Source organism: Neophocaena asiaeorientalis, unplaced genomic scaffold, assembly GCF_003031525.2.
Source record: "Neophocaena asiaeorientalis asiaeorientalis breed wild unplaced genomic scaffold, Neophocaena_asiaeorientalis_V1.1 scaffold201, whole genome shotgun sequence".
Classification (NCBI taxonomy): Eukaryota; Metazoa; Chordata; class Mammalia; order Artiodactyla; family Phocoenidae; genus Neophocaena; species Neophocaena asiaeorientalis.
Window position 1 is genome coordinate 380,713 of NW_020171805.1, and position 23,967 is coordinate 404,679.

The 23,967-nt window shown below is 42.7% G+C and overlaps 1 protein-coding gene across 1 annotated transcript in view; it reads right to left on the bottom strand.

Moving 5' to 3' along the window:
* The window catches only part of AGBL1 (AGBL carboxypeptidase 1), a gene marked incomplete at its 3' end in the record, with an annotated part of 388,115 nt that overhangs the window by 287,761 nt on the left and 76,387 nt on the right, over window positions 1-23,967 (bottom strand). Inside the window, exons 7-9 of the mRNA XM_024749339.1 lie at window positions 15,585-15,793; window positions 3,137-3,302; window positions 2,080-2,147 (exon numbers count right to left, since the gene is read on the bottom strand). Coding sequence (XP_024605107.1) covers window positions 2,080-2,147; window positions 3,137-3,302; window positions 15,585-15,793 — 443 coding nt within the window. The remainder of the gene's footprint in view (window positions 1-2,079; window positions 2,148-3,136; window positions 3,303-15,584; window positions 15,794-23,967) is intronic.

The window sequence follows — 23,967 nt, forward strand, 5'->3', positions numbered from 1 at the left end:
CCCACCATCATCTGCAGAGTGGGGGTAAGGAGATGGTCTGAAAGCTCTCCCCCAACTCCATGCTGTGTGAAGTCGAGCACCAGCCTGCAGCTTGTCCCTCCACATCAGATACAAGAGGTGACTGATGCTGCACATCAAACATTCAGTTATCAAAGAGCCAGCCAGAGGGGTGGGAAAGTGGCATTGATGAATGACTGTAGCAGCACAGTATCATTCAAATAATTCAGCAAGTTCCCCATAGGCCTGCATCGGCAAGTCACAGCAAAGAGCCAATTTGCTACTGATGACTTCAGAAATGATTCTATTTATCAACAAAACCCTGAGCACACCAGAATAGCAACAGCAGCCTGAACCTAGAGACTTGGCTAAGAGGTAGTCCCTCTATGTCTGCTACTACCATTAGCAAGGTGAGTGATTATTATGACAGAGAACGCAAAAACTCTCTTTCTCCCTACGCAGATGTGTAGATGGAATGGTATGTAAAAAGAAAGGAAGAGAGGGAGGGGGAGAGGAGGATGGATGGATGGATAGTAGATAGATAAATAGACAAGTAGACAGATAGATAGATAGATTTTTTAATCCAGATTTCATCTCCAGGAATGTCATAAAAGGTAGCATTTACTTCTCAGTCTTACTTTGCAGATGTCAAAACTAAGGAACTATAACTTGAAGGGACTTGTCCAAGTCGATGTCCACCAACAGAGATGGAGACAGAATGATAACTCATAGATAAATTATCATTATTCTAGAGCAGTGGTTCTTAACCACAGGGTGACTTTTGCCCCACAGGGATATTTGGCAAGTCCTAGAGACAGTTTTGATTCATGACTGGGGTACAAAGGGGTAGATGTCACCAGCATCTTGTGGACTGGGGTCAGGAGTGCTGCTAAACATCGTATAATGCACAGGACAACCCCCCATGACAAAGAATTATCCAGCCAAAATGCCAAGGTTTAGAAACCTTTTTCTAGAAATGCTGTCAGTAAACTATGCTCCACTGTCTGCTTTTGTGGAACATGGTCATGCCCTATTGTTTACACATTGTCTATGGTTGCTTTTGTGCTACACCAGCAAAGTTAAGTTGTTGTGACAGAAACTGTATGGTCCACAAAGCGTAGAATAATGATTATCTGACCTTTCCTAGAGAGTTGGCTGACCTCCATTCTATACATAGGTTATTATTGATAGAGACCAAAAGACACCACTTCCTTGCTGGCCAGGATATATGCACCATACAACCCAAAGGAGCACAGTTCACATAAACTCCAAGGTAAATGGAATTGTACAACTCAGTGGTCCTGTGCATAGATTGGGTAGATAAGAAGAGTGACTTATTACAAAGATAGTGGAGATCTACTAGAAAAAGTTTCCTAGGAAATCTTTCCATGGTCTCTTTGCCTGAATATCCTTCACATTCATTAAATACACCAACCCTAAGTGTCTACCTCAGGCTTATCCTGATGGAATATTAGTGTCTTGATAATAGATAGCCTCTGACTTGACGATGGGATTCTACCGGGCCTACCAAGACAAAAATGACAACTTGGAAATCAGTAACAGTAGCCATCATTTAGTGAGCATCAGTACCTTCCCGGCCTTAAAGTGGAAACGCAAAAGTCCGTCCTTAAAATTTACCCTGGGCGGGACTTCCCTGGTGGCACAGTGGTTAAGAACCTGCCTGCCAATCCAGGGGACATGGTCTGGGAAGATCTCACATGCCGCGGAGCAACTAAGCCCGTGCATCACAACTACTGAGCCTGCACTCTAGAACCCGGGAGCCACAACTACTGAGCCCGCATGCCACAATTACTGAAGCTCGCGTGCCTAGAGCCCGTGCTCTGCAACAAGAGAAGCCACCACAATGAGAAGTCCGTGCACCACAATGAAGAGTAGCCCCCGCTCACTGCAACTAGAGAAAGCCTGTGGGCAGCAACAAAGACCCAAAGCAACCAAAAATAAATAAATAAAATTTCTAAAAGAAAAAATTTACCCTGGGCTTAGCTGAACATAGAAAGGGACATTTTCCTTTGTAGAATTATGAATGTAGAGATCATTAGAAGCAAGGGCTAGTGTACCTACTTCCTTTTTCACATCTTCAGAATCTGAGTCTTTGTCCTCTTCTTCCTCGCCATCATCTTCAAAATCTTCTGAGTGGGGAAAAAAAAAAAACAGGTGAAATGGATGAGGCTTCCCCTTTGCCTTGGATTGAGATTCTCGCCACCCAACAGTTACTACTTCCCACAAGTAAGGGGCCATTATTAAGTGTACAGGATCCCAACACACGCTTACACTTATTGGATGTGTAAATCATGTGCACATAGGTGCATGAGAGTACTATATCATGACGTCTAAACTGCTGTCCCACACTGAATGCAAAATGAGTGCAGAATAAAATGACACATGAATACCATTCTGGCTTCCTTCACCCAATGTAGAAGTATTTATGCAATTTCTATGTAGAAGTATTTATGCAACAAACATTGCCAGAGTTTAGTGATCACATATATGCCAAAGCTGTTGTAATGTAGACAGCACCTTGATTGATTCCCTAATTTTAATACGAAGGAACTGATTTTAAACAAAAGTCCACAGAAAGCACCCAGTGTCATTGTGACAAGATGATGCCTACGGAAAATCTGTTCCCTGGAAGGAGGACAAGGTTGAAAAGCACTAGTATCTTCTGACAACAAAATCTTCTCAGAGATTGGATAATCAAACTTTCAAGTATTCTGAAATGACTTGCATGGGGGGGAAAACAGCAAAAGTTTGATTTCAATTTCATCCTTAGGGCAAATTAATTCCAGAACCAGTCTGTACGGTGGAGGGACTCCATCATGAGATTACAAATAGATTTTTTTAAATCAGCTGAGATGCCTCTACAGGCATTCCATAGCTACCAGGCAAAGTGCCAACAGTTAATAATTCAGGACAAAATTAACAAGCTTGGTATTATGAAAAACTAGCTTTCTCATACATCTCTCTAATTACTTATTAGATAATCACAGTTGATCTCTTTAAAAAATTGATTCTACTTTCATCCACATTCCTCTGAAATATTATCCAAATGCAAAAGTTCATCATAAAGCTCATAAATATGAGCAAACTAAGTACAGAAGAGCTACCCGCATACTCTTACCTTCAGTTAGAACATGTGGAGGTTCAGAGGCGGTGCTCCCAGGCACTGGGAAGGAATAAGCACTGCTGGCTGTGACCAAGGGAAGTGGACTCTTAGGGTAGCATTGCCTCAGGATCTGAAGCACAAGGGAGATGACAGGCTCCAGACTTTTGTCATCCAGGCAGTTCTGAACAAAGAGAAGATCATATCAGACACTGACATCTTGTGTGGAGTCCCTCTGCTATAATGTTATTTCAAGTAATGGATTACATGCAGCCTAAATGGACAGTAAATATCCTTAATGTAGAACATCTAATCTGAACATTCTAATGGAGAATTTTGTTTAACACAGGATCTGCTTTGGGCCAGTGTGTAATCTGCATTTTTATTTCTCTTTTACAGCTAACATATTATTGGAATGAATTTAGTCTGAAAATAGACTTCAGAGACTTTCAAGGGATGCTGCACCTAACATAAAACATTGTCCAGAATAGCTGAGGGAAGAGGAGGTAATGGCATCTTCCTTCAACCATCCATGTGTCATTGTGAATTATTGCCTAAATTAGAGAGTGAGTAGCTGAATTGATAGAAGTCTTACTTTTCTCTTTCAGCTATGATCTGAAGAGAAAAATATCAAGGAAAAAGATAAAATATGAAATCAGAAGAAAGACTAAGAGAATCCCAAGTACCTAACTTAAATAACATGCTTCTTCTCAAAGCCCACCGTGGTGATCTCTCTTGGTACCTACACAAAGCAAAGAAAAATTGGGTTTGCAGATGTAACATTTTGATACTGATGGAACATGACAAGACCCTTCTTTTCAGACACTGTGAAAAATGTAAGAACAAGTTTACTAAATTGAGAGACAGAGAGTTGGGAGTAGTCAGTATGTCTTTGACAAAAATATGGCCATTTTCTGCAGTCTCTTAGTAAATGTTTTGTCTATTGACTTGACACAGAAAGTTGACTAATGTAAGCCTCCACTTTGGTATTCCTAAGGGGTTTCCACTAAGCTCTAAGGTCAATAAGTCATAGTAGGAGATATGGAGGATGCTTACAGTATGCCACAGGGCAGTGACAATTATGCCAGGCAGGGTACCTCCAGGCCCACATTATGGGCTGCTCCACAGGAAAGAACATGGAGGAAAAACATTTAATAAAATTTAAGCCATGGATTCAAGCTACCCAAATGACTCCAAAGTAAAAAAAAAAAAGTAAGCCAACTTTCAAAACAGAAATTTCTTAATAAAATCAACAATGCTATTTCCGAGGATGAGCTTCAAGATGGTGGAAGAGTAAGAAGTGGAGATCGCCACTTCTTCGCTACAAATACATCAGAAACACATGTACACGTGGAACAACTCCTACAGAACACCTACTGAACGCTGGCAGAAGAACTCAGACCTCCCAAAAGGCAAGAAAGTCCCCATGTACCTGGGTAGGGCAAAAGAAAAAAGAAAACAAAAGAATAGGGACGGGACCTGCACCAGTGGAAGGGAGCCGTGAAGGAGGAAAGGTTTCCACACACTAGGAAACCCCTTCGCGGGCAGAGACTGTGGGTGGCGGAGGGGGGAAGCTTCGGAGCCGCAGAGGAGAGCACAGCAACAGGGGTGCGGAGGGCAAAGCAGAGAGATTCCAGCACAGAGGATCGGTGCCGACCGGCACTCACCAGCCCGAGAAGCTTGTCTGCTCACCTGCCGGGGCAGGCAGGGGCTGGGAGCGGAAGCTTCGGCTTTGGAGGTCAGATCCCAGGGAGAGGACTGGGGTTGGCGGCGTGAACACAGCCTGCAGGGGGTTAGTGCACCATAGCTAGCCGGGAGGGAATCCGGGTAAAGGTCTGGAGCTGCCGAAGAGGCAAGAGACTTTTTCTTCCCTGTTTCCTGGTGCGCAAGGAGAGGGGATTAAGAGCGCTGCTTAAAGGAGCTCCAGAGACGGCGCAAGCCGCCGCTAACAGCACAGACACCAGAGATGGACTTGAGACGCTAAGGCTGCTGCTGCCGCCACCAAGAAGCCTGTGTGCGAGCACAGGTCACTATCCACACTGCCCTTCCGGGGAGCCTGTGCAGCCCGCCACTGCCAGGGTCCTGTGATCCAGGGACAACTTCCCCGTGAGAACGCATGGCGCGACTCAGGCTGGTGAAACGTCACGTCGGCCTCTGCCGCCGCAGACTTGCCCCACATTCCGTACTCCTTCCTCTCCCCGGCCTGAGTGAGACAGAACCCCCTAATCAGCTGCTCCTTTAACCCTGTCCTGTCCGAGCGAAGAAAAGACGCCCTCAGGCGACCTACACACAGAGGCGGGGACAAATCCAAACTGAACCCTGGGAGCTGTGCGAACAAAGAAGAGAAAGGGAAATCTCTCCCAGCAGCCTTAGCATCAGCGGATTAAATATCCACAATCAACTTGATGTACCCTGCATCTCTGGAATACCTGAATAGACAACAAATCATCCCAAATTGAGGCGGTGGACTTTGGGAGCAATGCTATATATATATATTTTTTTTTTTTTTTTTTTTACTTTTTCTATTTTTCTGAGTGTGTATGTGTTTGCTTCTGTGTGTGATTCTGTATAGCTTTGCTTTTACCAGTTGTCCTAGGGTTCTGTCTGTCCGTTTTTTGGTGTGTGTGTGTGTTTTTGTTTTTTGGTATACTTTTTAGCGCTTGTTATCATTGGTGGATTTGTTTTTTTGTTTGATTGCTCTCTTCTTTCTTTCTTTTTTTTATTACTTAAAAATTTTTTTTCTTATTTTTAATATTTATTTGTTATTTTTTATTTTAATAACATTCTTTTATTTTATTTTTTCTTTCTTTCTTCCTTTCTCTTTTTCTCCCTTTTATTCTGAGCCGTGTGGATGACAGGGTCTTGGTGCTCCGGCCAGGCATCAGGCCTGTGGCCTCTGAGGTGGGAGAGCCGAGTTTAGGGCACTGGTCCACCAAAGACTTCCCAGCTCCACATAATATCAAACAGCAAAAATCTCCCAGAGATCTCCATCTCAACGCCAAGACCCAGCTCCACTCAATGACCAGCAAGCAACAGTGCTGTACACCCTATGCCAAACAACAAGCACGACAGGAACACAACCCCACACATTAGCGGAGAGGCGGCCTAAAATCATAATAAGGTCACAGACACACCAAAACACACCACTGGACGCAGACCTGCCGACCAGAAAACCAAGATACAGCCTCATCCACCAGAACACAGGCACTACTCCCCTCCACCAGGAAGCCTACACAACCAACTGAACCAACCTTAGCCACTGGGGGCAGACACCAAAAACAATGGGAACTATGAACCTGCAGCCTGTGAAAAGGAAACCCCAAACACAGTAAGTTAAGCAAAATAAGAAGACAAAGAAACACAGAGCAGATGAAGGAGCAAGATAAAAACCCACCAAACCTAAAAATGAAGAGGAAATAGGCAGCCTACCTGAAAAAGAATTCAGAATAAGGATAGTAAAGATGATCCAAAATTGTGGCAATAGAATGGAGAAAACACAAGAAACGTTTAAAAGGGACCTAGAAGAACTAAAGAGCAAACAAACAATCGTGAACAATACAATAAATGAAACTAAAAATTCTCTAGAAGGGATCAATAGCAGAATAACTGAGGCAGAAGAACGGATAAGTGACCTGGAAGATAAAATAGTGGAAATACTACTGCAGAGCAGAATAAAAAAAAGAGAATGAAAAGAACTGAGGACAGTCTAACAGACCTCTGGGACAACATTAAAGGCACCAACATTCGAATTATACGGGTCCCAGAAAAAGAAGAGAAAATAAGGGGACTAGACTGAGAAAATATTTGAAGAGATTATAGTTGAAAACTTCCCTAATATGGGAAAGGAAATAATTAATCAAGTCCAGGAAGCACAGAGAGTCCCATACAGGTTAAATCCAAGGAAAAACATGCCAAGACACATATTAATCAAACTATCAAAAATTAAATACAAGGAAAAAATATTAAAAGCAGCAAGGGAAAAATAACATACAAGGGAATCCCCATAAGGTTAACAGCTGATCTTTCAGCAGAAACTCTGCAAGCCAGAAGGGAGTGGCAGGACATAATTATTAAGTGATGAAAGGGAAAAACCTACAACCATGATTACACTACCTGGCAAGGATGTCATTCAGATTCAAAGGAGAAATTAAAACCTTTACAGACAAGCAATAGCTAAGAGAATTCAGCAGCACCAAACCAGCATTACAGCAAATGCTAAAGGAACTTCTCGAGGCAGGAAACACAAGAGAAGGAAAAGACCTACAAAAACAATCCCAAGAAAATGGTAATAGGAACATACATATAGATACCTACCTAAAATGTAAATGGATTAAATGCTCAACCAAAAGACATAGAGTGGCTGAATGGATACAAAAACAAGACCCATATATATGCTGTCTACAACAGACCCACTTCAGACCTAGGGTCACATACAGATGGAAACTGAGGGGATGGAAAAAGATATTCCATGCAAAAGAAAATCAAAGGAAAGCTGGAGTAGCAATTCTCATATCAGACTAAAGAGACTTTATAACAAAGACTATTACAAGAGACAAAGAAGGACACTACATAATGATCAAGGGATTAATCCAACAAGAAGATATAAAAATTGTAAATATTTATGCACCCAACATAGGAGCACCTCAATACATAAGGCAATTCTTAACAGCCATAAGAGGGGAAATGGACAGTGACACAATCATAGTAGGGGACTTTAACACCCCACTATCACCAATGGACAGATCATCCAAAATGAAAATAAATAAGGAAACACAGGCTTTAAATGATACATAAAACAAGACGGACTCAATTGATATTTATAGGACATTCCATCCAAAAACAACAGAATACACTTTCTTCTCAAATGCTCATGGAACATTCTCCAGGATAGATCACATCTTGGGTCACAAATCAAGCCTTGGTAAATTTAAGAAAATTTAAATCATATCAAGTAACTTTTCCGACCACAACAGTATGAGAGTAGATATCAATTACAGGAAAAAATCTGTACAGAGTACAAACACATGGAGGCTAAACAATACACTATTTAATAAACAAGGGATCACTGAAAAAATCAAACAGGAAATAAAAAAGAACCTAAAAACAAATGACAATGAAAACACGACAACCCAAAACCTATGGGATGCAGCAAAAGCAGTTCTAAGAGGGAAGTTTAGAGCAATACAATCCTACCTTAAGAAACAAGAAACATCTGAAATAAACCACCTAACCTAACACCTAAAGCAATTAGAGAAAGAAGAACAAAACAACCCCAGAGTTAGCAGAAGGAAAGAAATCAAAAAGATCAGATCAGAAAACGAAATGAAGGAAACAATAGCAAAGGTCAATAAAACTAAAAGCTGGTTCTTTGAGAAGATAAACAAAATTGATAAACCATTAGCCAGACTCATCAAGAAAAAAAGGGAGAAGACTCAAATCAATAAAATTAGAAATGAAAAAGGAGAAGTAACAACTGACACTGTAGAAATACAAATGATCAAGAGAGATTACTACAAGCAACTCTATGCCAATAAAATGGACAACCTGGAAGAAATGGACAAATTCTTAGAAAGGTTTAACCTTCCAAGACTGAACCAGGAAGAAATAGAAAATATAAACAGACCAATGACAAGCACTGAAATTCAAACTGTGATTAAATATCTTCCAACAAACAAAAGCCCAGGACCAGATGGCTTCATAGGCGAATTCCATCAAACATTTAGAGAAGAGTTAACACCTATGCTTCTCAAGCTCTTCCAAAATATAGCCAAGGTAGGAACACTCCCACACTCATTCTACAAGGCTACCATCACCCTGATACCAAAACCAGACAAAGATGTCACAAAGAAATAGTAATCTTGAGAAAGAAACACGGATCTAGAAGAATCAGGCTCCCTGACTTCACACTATACTACAAAGCTACAGGTATCAAGACAGTATGGTACTGGCATAAAAACAGAAATATAAATCAACGGAACAGTATGAAAGCCCAGAGATAAACCCGTGCACATATGGTCACCTTACTTTTGATAAAGGAGTCCAGAATATACAATGGAGAAAAGACAGCCTCTGCAATAAGTAATGCTAGGAAAACAGGACATCTATGTGTAAAAGAATGAAATTAGAACACTCCCTAACACCATACACAAAAATAAACTCAAAATGGATTAAAGACCTAAATGTAAGGCCAGACACTAAGATCATCTCGGTGCTTTGTGACCACCTAGAGGGGTGGGATAGGGAGGGTGGGAGGGAGGGAGACATAAGAGGAAAGAGATATGGGCATAGATGTATACGTATTCACTTTGTTGTAAAGCAGAAACTAACACACCATCGTAAAGCAATTATACTCCAATAAAGATGTTAAAAATAAATAAATAAATGCTATTATTAAAAGAGGAAAATAAATGTTACTTAGCACGCCCCCCCCAAAAAAGAATGCTATTTCCCCTTCCATGTACTCAAATAATACCAATCAGGTATCTTGAACCAACAGCAGGAAACACTCTCCAAGGAAAATAAATTCGTTGAGGCTATTTTATTGCTGGGACTGGTCAAATAGTTTTAAGTGCTTACTGAAAATTATGAGTATCGGAAAAAGAGAGAACTGAGCATGGAGGATGAAGAATGGTAAGGTAGATGACTGATCAGAGATAATGCTCTAAGCCTCAGCCTTAGGAGCTAGTGAGCCAAGTCCAAGCCAGGGAACTCAGTCAAAACTGCCAGCATTTTGGAAGCCAGGTCTGTCTATGATTGCCATTGGTACTATTGCTGATGATGGTAACAGTGTAATGTTTTACTTGGTGTGGGATGGTGCAGGTGGAAAGCAGGTGAAGGGATGGAGTCAAGTCCAAGCGTCCTGTTTTGATTGGGCCGCACCATGAACTGAATTTGGGGGATGGAGGGAGTATTAGTATCTACAGAAACGTAGGCATTAAGGATAATGTTATATCTGGTGTCTGCTCTACTCAGGGGAAAACATTTATGAATTTAAAGATGATCGTTGGGTCCAAGTTAGTAGGAATGCCTAGATCCTTTGCCAACATTTTCCTGGTGTTAATAGATCGGGACCAGGGCTAAGGTGAGGCAAGGAGGTGTCCCGGACACAAAATTTAAGGAGGCACTCACTCTCAGGCTCCTGGAAATGCAGGGTCAGCACCTGTGCTGTGTATCATAAAATAACAAGACTATAAGAAATAGGATTCCTGTGGACCAAAGTCTCAGAATTGGGGGCAAAGGTGAGATTTGTAGGCTCACTCTTCCCATGATTCCCAATAATCCACCTGCTACTTGGAAAAGATGATAAAATACAAGAATGCTTAAAATATTCAATTCACATTTAACATCTTTGCATTAGCTTTGGGATGACAAATACCCTACTTTCATGATACATATGCACGACAGAGTAGAGCACGCAGCTCAGATCCCAGAGCAAGACTACCTGAATTCAAATCCTGGGCTGACGATTGCTAATTACTGTACAACCCTGGCAAGTTACTACACCTCTCTGTGCTGCCGCTTCCTTATCTGTAAAGAGGAAATCATACCAGAACCTCTCTCATAAGGTTGTGTCTGAATTAAATGAGTTACAGGTAAGGTGAGTGCCTAATAGTAAGCATTCTGTAAGCTTTAGCTAGTAGGATGCCAGGAGGCATCATTAGGGTCATAAAACCGTATAAGAATATGAAAAGAGGACCTTAGGAGACCACTGCTAATTCAGGGCAGAGTCCTAGCAATAATCCCCACAGTAAAAAAATGAGATATTCTAGTGGAAGAGGAGCCTGAGGAAGAATCAGGAGTCCTGGGTTTAAGCTCTGCTTCTCACCAGCCAAAGCCATCAGTATCTCCTGCCTCGGCTCCCACAGTCTGACTCCTCCCCTTGCCCTCCTGCCTCTCCCTCCTTCTCTTGTGCCCTTGGAGACTCTCCTCTCCAAAGGGCAGCCAGAATGATCCTTGAAAAGCATAAATCAGTTTGAATGGGTGTAGAGTTTCAGTTTTTCAGGATGAAAAGTTTTGGAGATTAGTTATACAAGAGCGTGAAGCTATTTACTACTGAAATGTACACTGAAAAATGGCTAAGATGGTCAATTTTATGTTATATGGATTTTGCCACTATTAAATTTTTTTAATTTTTAATGAAAAATAAAAAGCATAAATCATATTGCCTCCCCTGCTTCAAACCTAAAAAAATAAAATAAAATCTGAATTCCTTTTCATGCTCTAGAAAACTCTACATGATCTGATCTTCACAAACTCTCCAAATCTGTCTTCCCCCTTCTTTGTACCTGCTTAAAATCTGATGGAATAAAACTCAAATTCCTTATCATGGTTCAGTATGCTCTAGACACTCTGGTCCCACCTATGTCTCCAGCTTCTCATCATTTCTCCCCACTTTTCCTGCCCATGCTTCTGCCCCACCCCCGACCCCACCACCTGAGGGCCTTCACATTTGCCTTTTTTACCCTCTCCCTGGAGCCCTCATATCAGACCTTCACAACACTGGTTCTTTCTTGTCATTCAGGTTTCAGCTCTGAAGATCGCTCTTCTATGCCAGTCTTAGAGTGGCCCCTCTCCTTCCTCTCTCTCCAGAAGCTCTTTGAACATAGATGGGCATATTCTAAGGTCCAGAACAGATGTGGTGTAGCTTCAGTTTAGGACTGTCTTAGATGGAAACACCTTTGGTTTGGGACCTTCTGGTTCATTCTTGTCCAGGTCTTTCCCTCTTGCCTGACTCTCCAGAATGTCTTAGTGGTTCCACTAGTGGTACACTGCTTTCCTCTCCAGTCTGTACCTCCTGGCTAACTCCTTGCACTTCTGTGCACAAACCAAGTTTTTCAAGCGCTCTGCTTTGACTCAAATGTCAATGACTTCCTTCTCGAAGCCTTCTCTGGTCAGCCAAGACCACCCAGAGCTCTCCTTCCTCTGCATGGCTTTGCCAGTTCCACTCTGGCATTCCACTTGCTGCCTATACTGCAGTGATCCTGATTTCCCCTGTAGGACAGCAGGTGTCCTGAGGAGGATGGGAACTCTAATCACCTTCCTCTGTGAACTACCTACCTAACCCCAATACCTTTCACAAAGCGGAAGCTCAGGAAACATTGACTGAATAAACAGTAAATGATCTCCAATTACCCTGACCTCCAGAGTATCGAACTCCTGATTCCCAAGTGGGTGACATTCCCTTTAGGACTCAGCCCTTCCTTCTGTAGATCCACAATGCTGGGGTAATCAGTCCTGTGGACAAAAAGGGTCCTGATGAATCAAGACCTGGCCTGCCATGCTTTCTGAGCATATGACAGTAGCTGCAACTTTTTCAAAGGCTATCAGAGTTTATTCTAGTGGTTCTCAAAGTGAGGGCCCCAGACCAGCAGCATTAACATCAACTGAGTACTTGGTAGAAATGTAGAATCAGATCTACTCAGATCTAATGATTAGAAACCCTAGGAGCGGGGTCCAGTTATCTGTGTATTAACAAGCCCTCTAAGAGATTGTGACACACTGTCAAATTTGAAAACCACCAATCTTAGCAATGTTTTTGGTCTCTGAAGCTGTTCTAGCTCCAGAGAGCGGCCCCTTTACCTGATTATTTCATACAAGTTTGTTCCACCTGCAATTACCCCTTTCTCCAAATTGATAACGATCTCAAACTGTTTCAGGGCACCCTTGCAGGGGTTTGTTTTTAACGTTACATCCAAACTGTCAGCCTTCTTTCTCCTTCCTCATACAAAGCTCCAACAAGATCCCGTTACGTTACACAGCAGCCTCACTGCATTATGGACAATCTGATCCTCTGAACGTTTAAAGGATGCTCAGAGGAAAGGCTGTGGGACCCAGGAAACAAAGAGGTGGGGTTATTGAGAGAGAATCATGGCAAGCAGTGGCCTCAGCAGGAAGGCAAAGAACAATATGATGGGCAAAGTCTGTGGGAAGGACTCAAAGAGAGTTCTTTCTCAGTCACTCTCATGCCCGGTAGGCTTGCAATTACATCACAAGCACCGATAAAAATAGTAAAGGACTGTGGTTTTCAAAGTGTGACCCAGACCAGCAGTATCAACATCACTTAGGAATTTGTTAGAAACACAACTTCTCAGGACCATCCCAGACCTACTGAATCAGAAACTCTGAGGATGGGGCCCTTGCAGCCATGTAGGTGGCTTTGATCACACTTAACTTAGAGAACCTCTGGTCCAGTGGACAGAAATACGGACTGTTGAGTAAGAACATCAGTTTCAAATCCTTCGAAATACTGAAATCAGAAAGTCTGCATAAACTGCTATGCCAGCCCTAAGCCATAGTAAGCATTCAAGACAAATCTCATTCCCTTGTCCTCTTCCTCCTTTATTTTCTTCTTCTTCCTCCTCTTCTTCATTTTCATTGTCATCTCCATCAGCTGCAGCAGCAGCAGTAGAAGCAGCATAATTTGCAATAGCTACTGAAATGACATCCCTAGATCCAAGGTTCCCCAGTTGGCCATCCTGTGACTCACACATCTTCTCTGGCAGGAGAGGGGAGAGAATGGATGGGCAGCTCTAACTCCAGCACAGCTGCAAGGGCATCTGTGCTCAGAGCACTCAGCCCGGGTGCTGGGAAGCTTTTCAGGCAGGAGAAACCTGGCCACCAAGTGCAGATTCTGCCTCTGCTCACATCCTGCTTCCATTCCCAACAGTAATTGGAGGCTGGGAGCTCATTGTAAATTTGCTTAATTGAGCAGTTGAGGTCTTTATTGTCCTGCTGAGGAACTGCTTATAAAAGCCTGCTTCTGGGCTCACAGCCCCTTTCATGCCTGTGCTTCACTTGGTATTTTCTCCACTCTCTTCTTGTCATTGACCTGTACCTCTGGGATCACCATCTTTTCCCTGTATTGCTCTTTTAATTGTTTTTTTTTTTTTTTGGTTTGTTTGTCTGTTTGTTTTTTTAACACAGATCAGAAAAACAGTCAATAATGCAGAGGGCGGGGGCAGAGGAGCTGGCTAAAGCACACGAGCCAGAGTTGGGGGATTCTAGGCATTAGCAATACGCGGGGAGTTTCACGAAGGCTGGGAGAGATTCGAGATTTGGGGGACACAGGCTTACAAAGTATGGTGAAGCTTGGAAAAATTCAAAGCACTTCCTCATCCAGAGGAATAGAATGGAAAATGTAGCTATTTCATGACCGAGAAGCTCTGAAAGCTGTAATGATGGAGAGAAACCCAGAGGCGATAGCAGACAGAAAATTAGATATTGGTTTGCAGTGCAGTATTATGTTATTGTTTAGAGAAGGGGAAAAAAGCTTTTCTAAAAAAATGGTTAGAGTCTACAGATGCCGTGGTTGGAAAACGGCACTCTCGTTGACCGCTTCATTACCTCAGATGTACTCAGGTACAGAGAAATTGGAGGGTGTCCAGAGAGAAGCAACGAGACCAATGAAAGTAGTGCAGAGACTGACTAATACAAAGACAGCAAGGAACATGATGTGTGTGAAACACGGCTGCCTTGGCCCCAGGAGAGGTTTGATGAGCAGATGATGGGTATTTGGGAGATACTCACATCATCCATGGAGAACGTATAGGTAGCCTCGCATGATGGTGTTTAAATTAGCCCTAATCAAGTGAAAGTAAGGAATTTATTATTTGGTTGAAATCCAGGAAACCCTAGACACTTATTCCACTGGGGTGCAGGTAAGTGACAGTCCTTATAGGTGCCACTCCCTTTGCCTGGGATGCTCTTCCTCTTAAACTTGGCATGACAGACTCCTTCAATAATTCAGGTCTCAGCTTAGGTGTCACCTGCTCAGAGAAGACTTGACCTCTCTAAGAGAAGACCTTCTCCCTGCATGTGTAAAAGTCACTGTAGACCTGTGCCCTTCCTCTGTTGATTTCACAGAGCAATATGAAATTATCTTCCAGACTGAATTCTTTGCTTCCTTAGTGTCCAACTCTCTGGTGGAATGCTTGCCCCAAAAGATCAGGGGTCTCGTATATCATATTTACCACTAGGTCCCCGAAACTAATTATTATTCCAATAACCACTCACACTCATAAAGCAGTTAAGTCATGGCAAGAACGCTGCTAACATAGACATGTCTATGTTAACTTATTCAGGCCACGCAAAAACCTAGATTTTATCATTTCTATTTTTTTTAAGAAGAAGAAACTTGAGTCCCAGAGAAGGTGGGTGACTTTTCTAAAGTTGCACAGCTATAGGTGCTAGGGCTGGGATCTGAAGCCAGGTTCTCTAGCTTTAAAATCGACACTCTTAATCACTGCACTAGCCAGTGTGTACCCAACTAATATGTATTGAATACATGAGTCAATCAGTACATGAGTGAGTGAAGGAATGAGGATTTGAGTCCAGAACATCTGCCCAGAGCAGGAAGCAAGAAACATATTGAGGTTTCCCAACTTTAGTGAAGGTGAGTCCTAAATGACGGCCTTCAGGAATCACCCAGGTGTCATCCAGCTGCAGAGATAATCCCCATGCTGATTACCTGTGTGGTGCTGAAAAGGATCTCCATGCCCTGAGCTGCCCGGAAAGCCTCCCTGCCAGACCGGAGGTTGGCAATATGCCTGAGGCAAAGCAGAAGCGCCCTGCGGATCAGCACGTAGGAATTGGTCGTGTCATGGCTGTGCCAGTCCTGATGCAGCCGGAGCAAGATGGCGACATAGCCTCTGTTCACTGCCCTGCGGCTGTTAGACTCTGAAACCAATGGGAAAAGACAATGTCAATCACAGGCTGGCCATACCGGCCTGAGGATGTCCCAGTGTACCTCCCACAAGATACTAATCCATCATAAAGGGAATGATAATAACTTTCCAGTGGAGAAAACTGGCAGATATCACCTTAATCAAGTGACCAAAGTCAACATCAGCAGATAAGATGCCCTAAGACACACCATCACTTTAGCATCACTTAAGCACCACTTTAGCATCACTTTAGCATCGCTTCAGCATCGTTTCTATGATTTTCCTGCCCCAAAATGCATAACCTAAATGTTACTACGAGGAAAATCAGCAAACCCAAAATGAGGGACATGCTGCAAAATATCCAATCTATACTTTTCAAAAATGTCAAGGTCATGAAAAGCAAAAAAAAAAAAAAAAAAAAAAAAAAAAAAAAAGAAAATGAAACAACAACAGGAATTGAGCTAACAGAGACTAAAAAGACATGGCACATCAGTATGATATATAATTATAATTTAGATCCTGGACCAGAAAACAATTTTTTTTTCTTTTGCTACATAAGGCGTTAGTGACGCAATTGGTAAAATATGAATAAAGTGTTTAGATTAACCCATAGTATTGCATAAATGTTTATTGTCAGATTTTGATAAACTATTATATGTTTATGTAAGTGAATATTCTTGTTTTTACGAAATTCGCCATTGTGAATGTCTATAGCATTCTCAAATAGTTCAGAAAAAGGATAATAGTGTGTGGGGAGAGAGAAGAAAGGAGGTGGGGGGAATCCACAGGATTTCCATTCCTCTTTCCTAAGCTTCAGTAGACTTGGGATATTGTCATTTGGGTTGAGCAAACTATAAGGCTTAGGTTGGAAAGGAGAGGACCCTGAGTGACAGACATAATGTCAGGAAGGCTGCCATGTGTAACAGATGCGTTGGGTGTTTTACCTAAAGAGAACGGAAGCCAGATCATCAAGGGGTTGGCTCCGTCCAGGAAGGGAACTCCTCAGGCTCAAGGCTACCCAAGAAGGAGCTGGTCTCTATGTGGTAATGAGCAACGTGGCACCAAAAATATCCAGAAAGAGGTTGGAAGTCCATCCAGCAGGGATGTGAGGACAGGGCTTCCTTACATCTGACAGGGAGCTGTAGTAGCATGCTCTTACAGTTCCCTTCCCCTCTTTCACACCATGACTACCCCTTGTTAGTTGAATGACCCTGCGTGAGACCTCCCATGAGACCCCTCTGATGGGTGAATGATTTCTTCATTTTTCCATCATGAAGAAAGCAAGGGGGAAGAATGGTCCAAGATACCTCTCTCAAGAGTCCACATACACCACTTTTCATGTTAAACTCCTCCGCCTACAGGGTTGGCGGACAGACCAGTTCAGGTCTACCCAGTAGATGGGGAGATAGATACTCTCTGGATCCAGGTCCTCTCTACCCCTGTGGACTAGGTACCCCGAAGAACTCTAACGGGCTGACTCTCAGGAACAAACGCCCACATCTTGCAGCTCTGCCCTCTCACGACTGCATTTCTCCATTATCCATACTGTTCATGCTGGTTTATGAGACAATCTATGTTTCTGGCCGAACATGTGAGAGAGAGATCCCCTGAGCTGTAACTGGATAAGCAAAATTTCAGCTCCAAGTCAGATTTTTTCCTAAGACCATATAAGTACACGTGAGTGAAACGATAACATGGAAATTCAGTGCTTTATTCCAAAGGGTTTTATCATAATATTAATGGAATTCTCCTTTTCTTCCACTTGTTTGTCAAATTCTAAATTGTCAGGATTGACTGAGCCCCACTGAAATTTTTGACCCATTTATGCAGTTGGTTTTATTTTTTTTTTACACTTTTTACAACATCTCATTCAGCGATGACCCTAAATTGAGAGCCATGAGCTTTATTCACTCCATGATGTGTTTGTGGAAGGTTGAAATCACCTTCATTACCTCCTTTAATGAATTATTCTTTCGTATCAAAAATATTTCTCTCCTCGGCTGGTCCCGGCCACAAAGCACTGGACTTCTTTACTGCCTAAATTAGGTTCCAGCCTATCCAATATCTGATGTTTAAAAGAAAGTTGAGGATTAGGTAGGAGGTATTAAAGGAAACTATTTCCTGCTGAAAAGAAGACAGAATGGCAAAAACAGTGCATGGAGGTCGCATGGGCAGTGGGAGGTTAACTTTTGTCTTTTATCTTGTTAAGGGTATGAGACTAATAATGTGTTACCCTCATGACTTTCATCTCCCACTTCTGGGGGAGTGGGAGGGAGATAATGAGAAAAAAGTCTTTAATTGTCTGAGAGAAAAATCCCTTATCAGATCCCAATGATTTTATTCACCATTTTCTGTTAATCTTCAACAAGCTGTCATGTTTACTAACATCGGAAATAGCTACACCTCCTCCCCCGACCCCTACCCTAAATCAGTCAATCTTTCTCCGTGAACGGCTTGGGAGTTTTGCAAAAGTCAATATGCACCTGAAACCCGACAAGAGATCCATCAAGCTGAACAAATGTAGAGGGGAGCCGAAGAATGAAATGAGGGTCACTGGGATCTGCAACTTGCAGGAGTTTGAGAAGATCTGAGGGGAGGACAGTGCTTCTCTCAGGGAGGCCACATAGGAAGGAGAAGATGTGGGGTTTCATACATTCCTTTGGGTGAGTTCAGGGTTTGGAGGCCAGAGAAGATCCCCAGACCAGCCGTACTACTTTAGTCTGTTTATGTCAATGGCTTCTTCCTAAGATTTCCTTGGAAAAAGAGTTCCTGTTCCTTAATTTTTTTTTTTAAATTTCCGAAACAGATTGGTTTATGTTAAACTGGTTGGAGGATGGGGTGGAATGGACAGAGAGGACTTCTGAGGACCTTTAATTTAACAGCTCACCTCCACCCCCTTCCCCATCCAAAGGCGCTCTCCATGCCCCCTTGTCTCCATCAGTCCCTCCCTGGCAGCCTCCTGCTGAAGTTCTTATCTGGCCAGTTTTCCTGTGGCAAATCTGCATCCTTGTCCTCTCCAATTTATCTTCTTAAGTTCTACTCTTTCTACCTGCCTTTCCAGATTTTATCCTCCTGAAGTCATATTTGTAGCTAATTCTCAATCTAAAATGTGATCTCGCGCTCTCCTTATTTTTACCCCAGGTATTTCTTCACAGAGGTTCGAATGTTTTCTTTAGTGCAGACCCCACTGATGCAGCAGATTTTTACATTCATGAAGAAAGAATAAAAAAATGAAGGGAATATGCCAAGATATCAATAGTACTTATGAGGGAGGAAAATATTGATGATTCTATTTGCTTTGGATTTTTTTAGATTAGAAGACTTTTCTGTAGTTTTTATTCTCCACATCCTCTGCAATGAACTATGACAATCAAGAAGAAAAAAGACAGGTTACCCTTTGACAGGAAGTCCGTAGTCTATAGGCCATGCCATGTTGTAAATGCTTGTGGGCAGGACAAGCAGTCCCCAGGTTGCCATAGCAACCAATTCACCTTACCCCATCCCTTTTGAAGGTGAATTACCTACCTTGCCCCTGAAGGTATTTGAGAGCATGATCATCTCTATAAAGATGTTTGTCTTTCAACAGGAAAGCCCAGACACCTTCAAGACTCAAAGACTGGATTTCTCATGGGGAATTTCCAGCCCCATGACAGGTTGGTAGAGAAGTGCTTGGTGACCCAGATTATAATACCTGCAAGCAACCCAACGCTTTGCCACTTTTATTGGGCAAAACCAGAGGAAATTTCCATGACTGTTCTTTGTTTCCCATATCTGAGAATTTCATCACCCCTTTTAGAGTAAAGAGATAGCTTAAAGTGGAGGAAAAGTGGGAACCTACAGCAGAGGAATGAGCTGGATGCTTTCACAACCACAGCTCTAGGAATGAGACATACAAATTTGTGCAGACCTCCAAACTCATCTTTACTATCCTTGTGTACCCTTCACTGCCTTGCTGGGCAGACCCTTCAGCTGTCAGCTTTCTTTCTGGAGTCCTTGCACATGGCTGTGACCTCCACTGCTTTCTAGCTGTGTGACCTTGAGCATGTTACTTCACAGCTCTTGTCACTAAGTCTTTATCTAAAAAACAAACAAACAAACAAAACTGATAACAGTCCCTTCCTTGTGGAACTGTTGAGAAAATTAAATGAGATAATATATATAAAGTAGATAGCTCATGCCTGGAACGTAATAAGCACTCAATACCTGTTGCCTATTATAATCGCCATCATCAACATGATAAGCATCATCTATTTACTATTCCAACTCCGCCTCTGTAATTTTGGACAACAAACTGCCAAATGCTCAGGACATGAACAGATTCCTTTGGACAGCCTCACACAAGAATAGGAGCACCAGGATCACATAGTTGTTGATCTGCATTTTGGCTCTATCATTTATCAGCTGTGTAACCTTGTTTAAGTTACTAAGTCTTTCTGGACTACATGTCCATCATCTGCAAATATTAAAGCAAGATAAAAGAGAGATAACTAAAGCATCACCCTTACAAGTCCATTATAAGGAATGAATGCATAGCGTAGCAGCTGGCATCAAGTATGTGCTCAATAAATGACAAATCCCTTCCCCATAAGGATGACGTTCAAACTTCAAATTCACTTCACTAGTGAGAATAGCCCAAGGAAAAGTTTCAAAATAAGTAAAATTTATAACCACAGTCCTTCAATCCCCATGTAATGTAATCGATTTCTCATCCCAAATGCCCACACATCTCACATAGCTGCCTATCTGTCCTTAGACACCCCAAACATACATACCAAGGACCATTCCCCCACGTTATCCCAGGAGCCCTTACAGACAATGTCCATAATGTAGAACTTTTTAGTTCCCCTCTCTGACCAACTTTACCCGAGTTGGGTCCCATTACACTAAAGCTTTTTTAGAAGACTGGGTAGTGCTGTAAGATCCTCTTGATTGATAATGGTTAAGTGTTTAATAACTCACCCTTGCTTTTGATAAGCACATACACGAGTAAGAATAAATACAAGGATTCGAGGTTCTCATCATTCTTAAGAACAGAAACCATCTTCAGCCACATAGCACAGTAGGACATTACTATCCGAAGAAATTCTTGCCCAGGAAGATTAAATAGTTTTATTAAACAGATTTATTTCCTTCTGTTTCAGGAACTTCATGAAAATTCATTCATATGAACTATTGACAATTCAGCTAGCCCTTTTCAGGACTGTGGCCCCCTTCTCATAAGAGAAGACCACTCAGCTGGGCTTATCAAACATCCCTCCCCAAGGTTTGCCTCCAAACCCTCTCCTCACTGGATCCCCCAACTGAGCAATTATATCACAAACACTGCCTGATCTTCATCAGGACTCCACATGCAAATACCCACCTGGAGCCACAGCACTCGCACCGTATAATATCCCACCCTAGAAATCCCCCTTTGGAGACATTACTACAACCCAAGATAATGGTGACCTTAACTACAGCAAACAATCCACTGCCCTCTGCAACAGTGCTCTTTTCAGGGAGTCAATTTAGAAGATGTTTCTGGACAAAGCAGGCTTTTACCAAGACTTCTAAATCATATTACATGAACAATAAGCTGTCTGTTTTGCCACTGTAACACCAGTTACAGTTACTGTGTATTTATTTACTGAATGTTTCCTATGTGCTCAGGATTGGGCTAATCATTTTACATGATCATCTCATTTATCTCATGGAAATGCTTGAAGATAAGCATTATTTGCCTCCTCTTACAAATGAAGACACAGAGGCTGAGAGAAGTTAAATAACTTATTCAAGACCTGAGAGCTTATAAATGGCACGTGGAGAATTCAAATGGAATCCCCCATCTGCCTCCAAAGCTGACATCCCACATCATTATCCCCAGGGCTGGTTTGTACAGATTACACTGTTTTGCATTCAGACAAAGACCTTTAACAGTTACCAGGAGAACCAGCTTCTCGAGGAGGGTTTCCGAAAGGCTGAAGGAGATGAAGTCCGTGGAATAGCTGAGGTGCTTGAGGGGCGCGGCTTTCAGCCAAATCGAACCTGGCACGGTCCCTCCGGCCAGTCGCCCTCCTCTGTCTTCTCTGCTCCCTCCCAGGCCCCTAAATTGTGGCGAAAGTTGATTTTTAATAGGAGACTCAAGAAGGTTTAAAGAGCCAAGGGCTTCCCTGCTGGCGCAATGGTTGAGAATCCGCCTGCCAATGCAGGGGACACAGGTTCGAGCCCTGGTCTGGGAAGATCCCACATGCCGCGGAGCAACTGGGCCTGTGAGCCACAGCTACTGAGCTTGTGCGTCCGGAGCCTGTGAGCCACAACTACTGAGCCTGTGCGTCTGGAGCCTGTGCTCCACAACAAGAGAGGCTGCGATAGAGAGAGGCCCGCGCACCACGATGAAGAGTGGCCCCCGCTTGCTGCAACTAGAGAAAGCCCTCACACAGAAATGAAGACCCAACGCAGCCAAAAATTAATTAATTAATTTAAAAAAATAAGTAAAGAGCCAAATTAACAGCCGATGGTGCTTCAGCTCCCTGGAGGAGATGTTCAGGACCCCTCCTGACGCCCGGCAGGGACCCCTGAGGCCAGCCCGGAAGTCAGGCCCAGTATGTGGGCGCAGGGCTGCCGAGGCGGAGTCTGCTCTCAGCCTCCCCGGCAGCTGCTTCGATGCTCCTCACAAAGGAGAAGCCGCGCTGTATGTACCGAAACATAACTAATCTTAATGTCATCAGTAATGGAAATTACACTCCATTATCATTAGCTCAAATAAGAATAATGATATGGAATTAGCTTGCAGGTATTTTTTTCTCTTTGTAAAATAGATACTTTTCAGTAAACTTGGCTCTAAAGTAAATTTGGGTTTCAAGCCAATCTTGTTTTCCCATTGACTGCCTTTTGAAAATGAAAGATGCTTTTACTAAGCTTCAGAAAGAGTGGCTAAGAAGGGTGAGAAACCATCCTTCATAGCATTGTTTTAAATCTAGACTCACCTACTATTGGTTGGGTTTTTTTTAATCACCAACTGCTTCTAATACCTTTCCACAGATACATTCCCAAGCCATAGAAGTTCCTCCACTCTTGAGAAAGCCTCAGAAGCCATATCTGCCTCTTCCTCCACACACCCAGCTCTTCCTCTGGTCCTTGGACAGTACCATGTCCAAGGTGTTAGGCTGCAGTGCTACAGGGGAAGGGACCACTAACAAATGGGGACATACTCCAGACCAGAACCCCATGCCACTTCCCTGCATCCCATATGATGAATCAATCTCACCTTGTACTTTATCAATTCTAAGGCATATATTTTTTCACATTTTAGCATTTCCAGAATTAAGATGCTTCTTACCAATGATGATGTTTCAATGACAACTAGCAGCATTTTTTCGCTCTTCGTGGCACATAAAAATTGGAGCAACTTATAGTCAATGACATCCTAGATTTGAGGAAGTAGGATTAATTTTTCAATATTTAGTTTGAGAATTCTCTAAAAGGAGCTTGTTCCCAGCAAGAAATGATCGCTTGAGAGGTTTGCTCAGCGTATGGGAATAAGCAGAGACAGTTTGTCCTGAAAGCCAGATCTTGCTGTGGCTAGGTATGCAGTGAATTATCAGCTAAAACCATACTCATACCCTCTAAACTCCAGGAACCACCATTCATTCATTCAACGAACACACTTAACAACTACTACATGCTAGTATGTGCCAGGCAGTATTGTAAGCACTGGGGATATTAGAGCAGGAAATGAGATGCATAAAGTCTCTACTCTTAGGGGCTTGCATTCCAATGGGGGAGCTGGGGAGACCCTCAGATCCAAATAGGTGCGCACACACACACACACACACACAAATTAGGTAACTTCAGACAATGACAAATGCTACAGTGAAAATCAAATAATGATTCTAGAGGGACTGGTGGGGCTGCTACTTTAGATTGGGTGGCTGGGGCAACTCTTTGAGGAGGGGGCATTAGCACTGAAACCGGAATGTAGGAAAGAATCAGGCTGCAGAGATCCGGGGACAGAAAATTCTAGAAATCTGGAGAGCAGAGCAAGTAGAAAAGCCCAAATTTGGTGAGTACAAATAACAAAAAGTCTGGAAGCTAAAGCCAGGTGAAGAAAGTGAGGGGAGAGCGGTAGGACAGAGATCAGAATGCGGGACCCCCACCGCTTTGACATTCATCACAGCGGGCTGTGCAAAATCAGGTGGACAGGGTGGG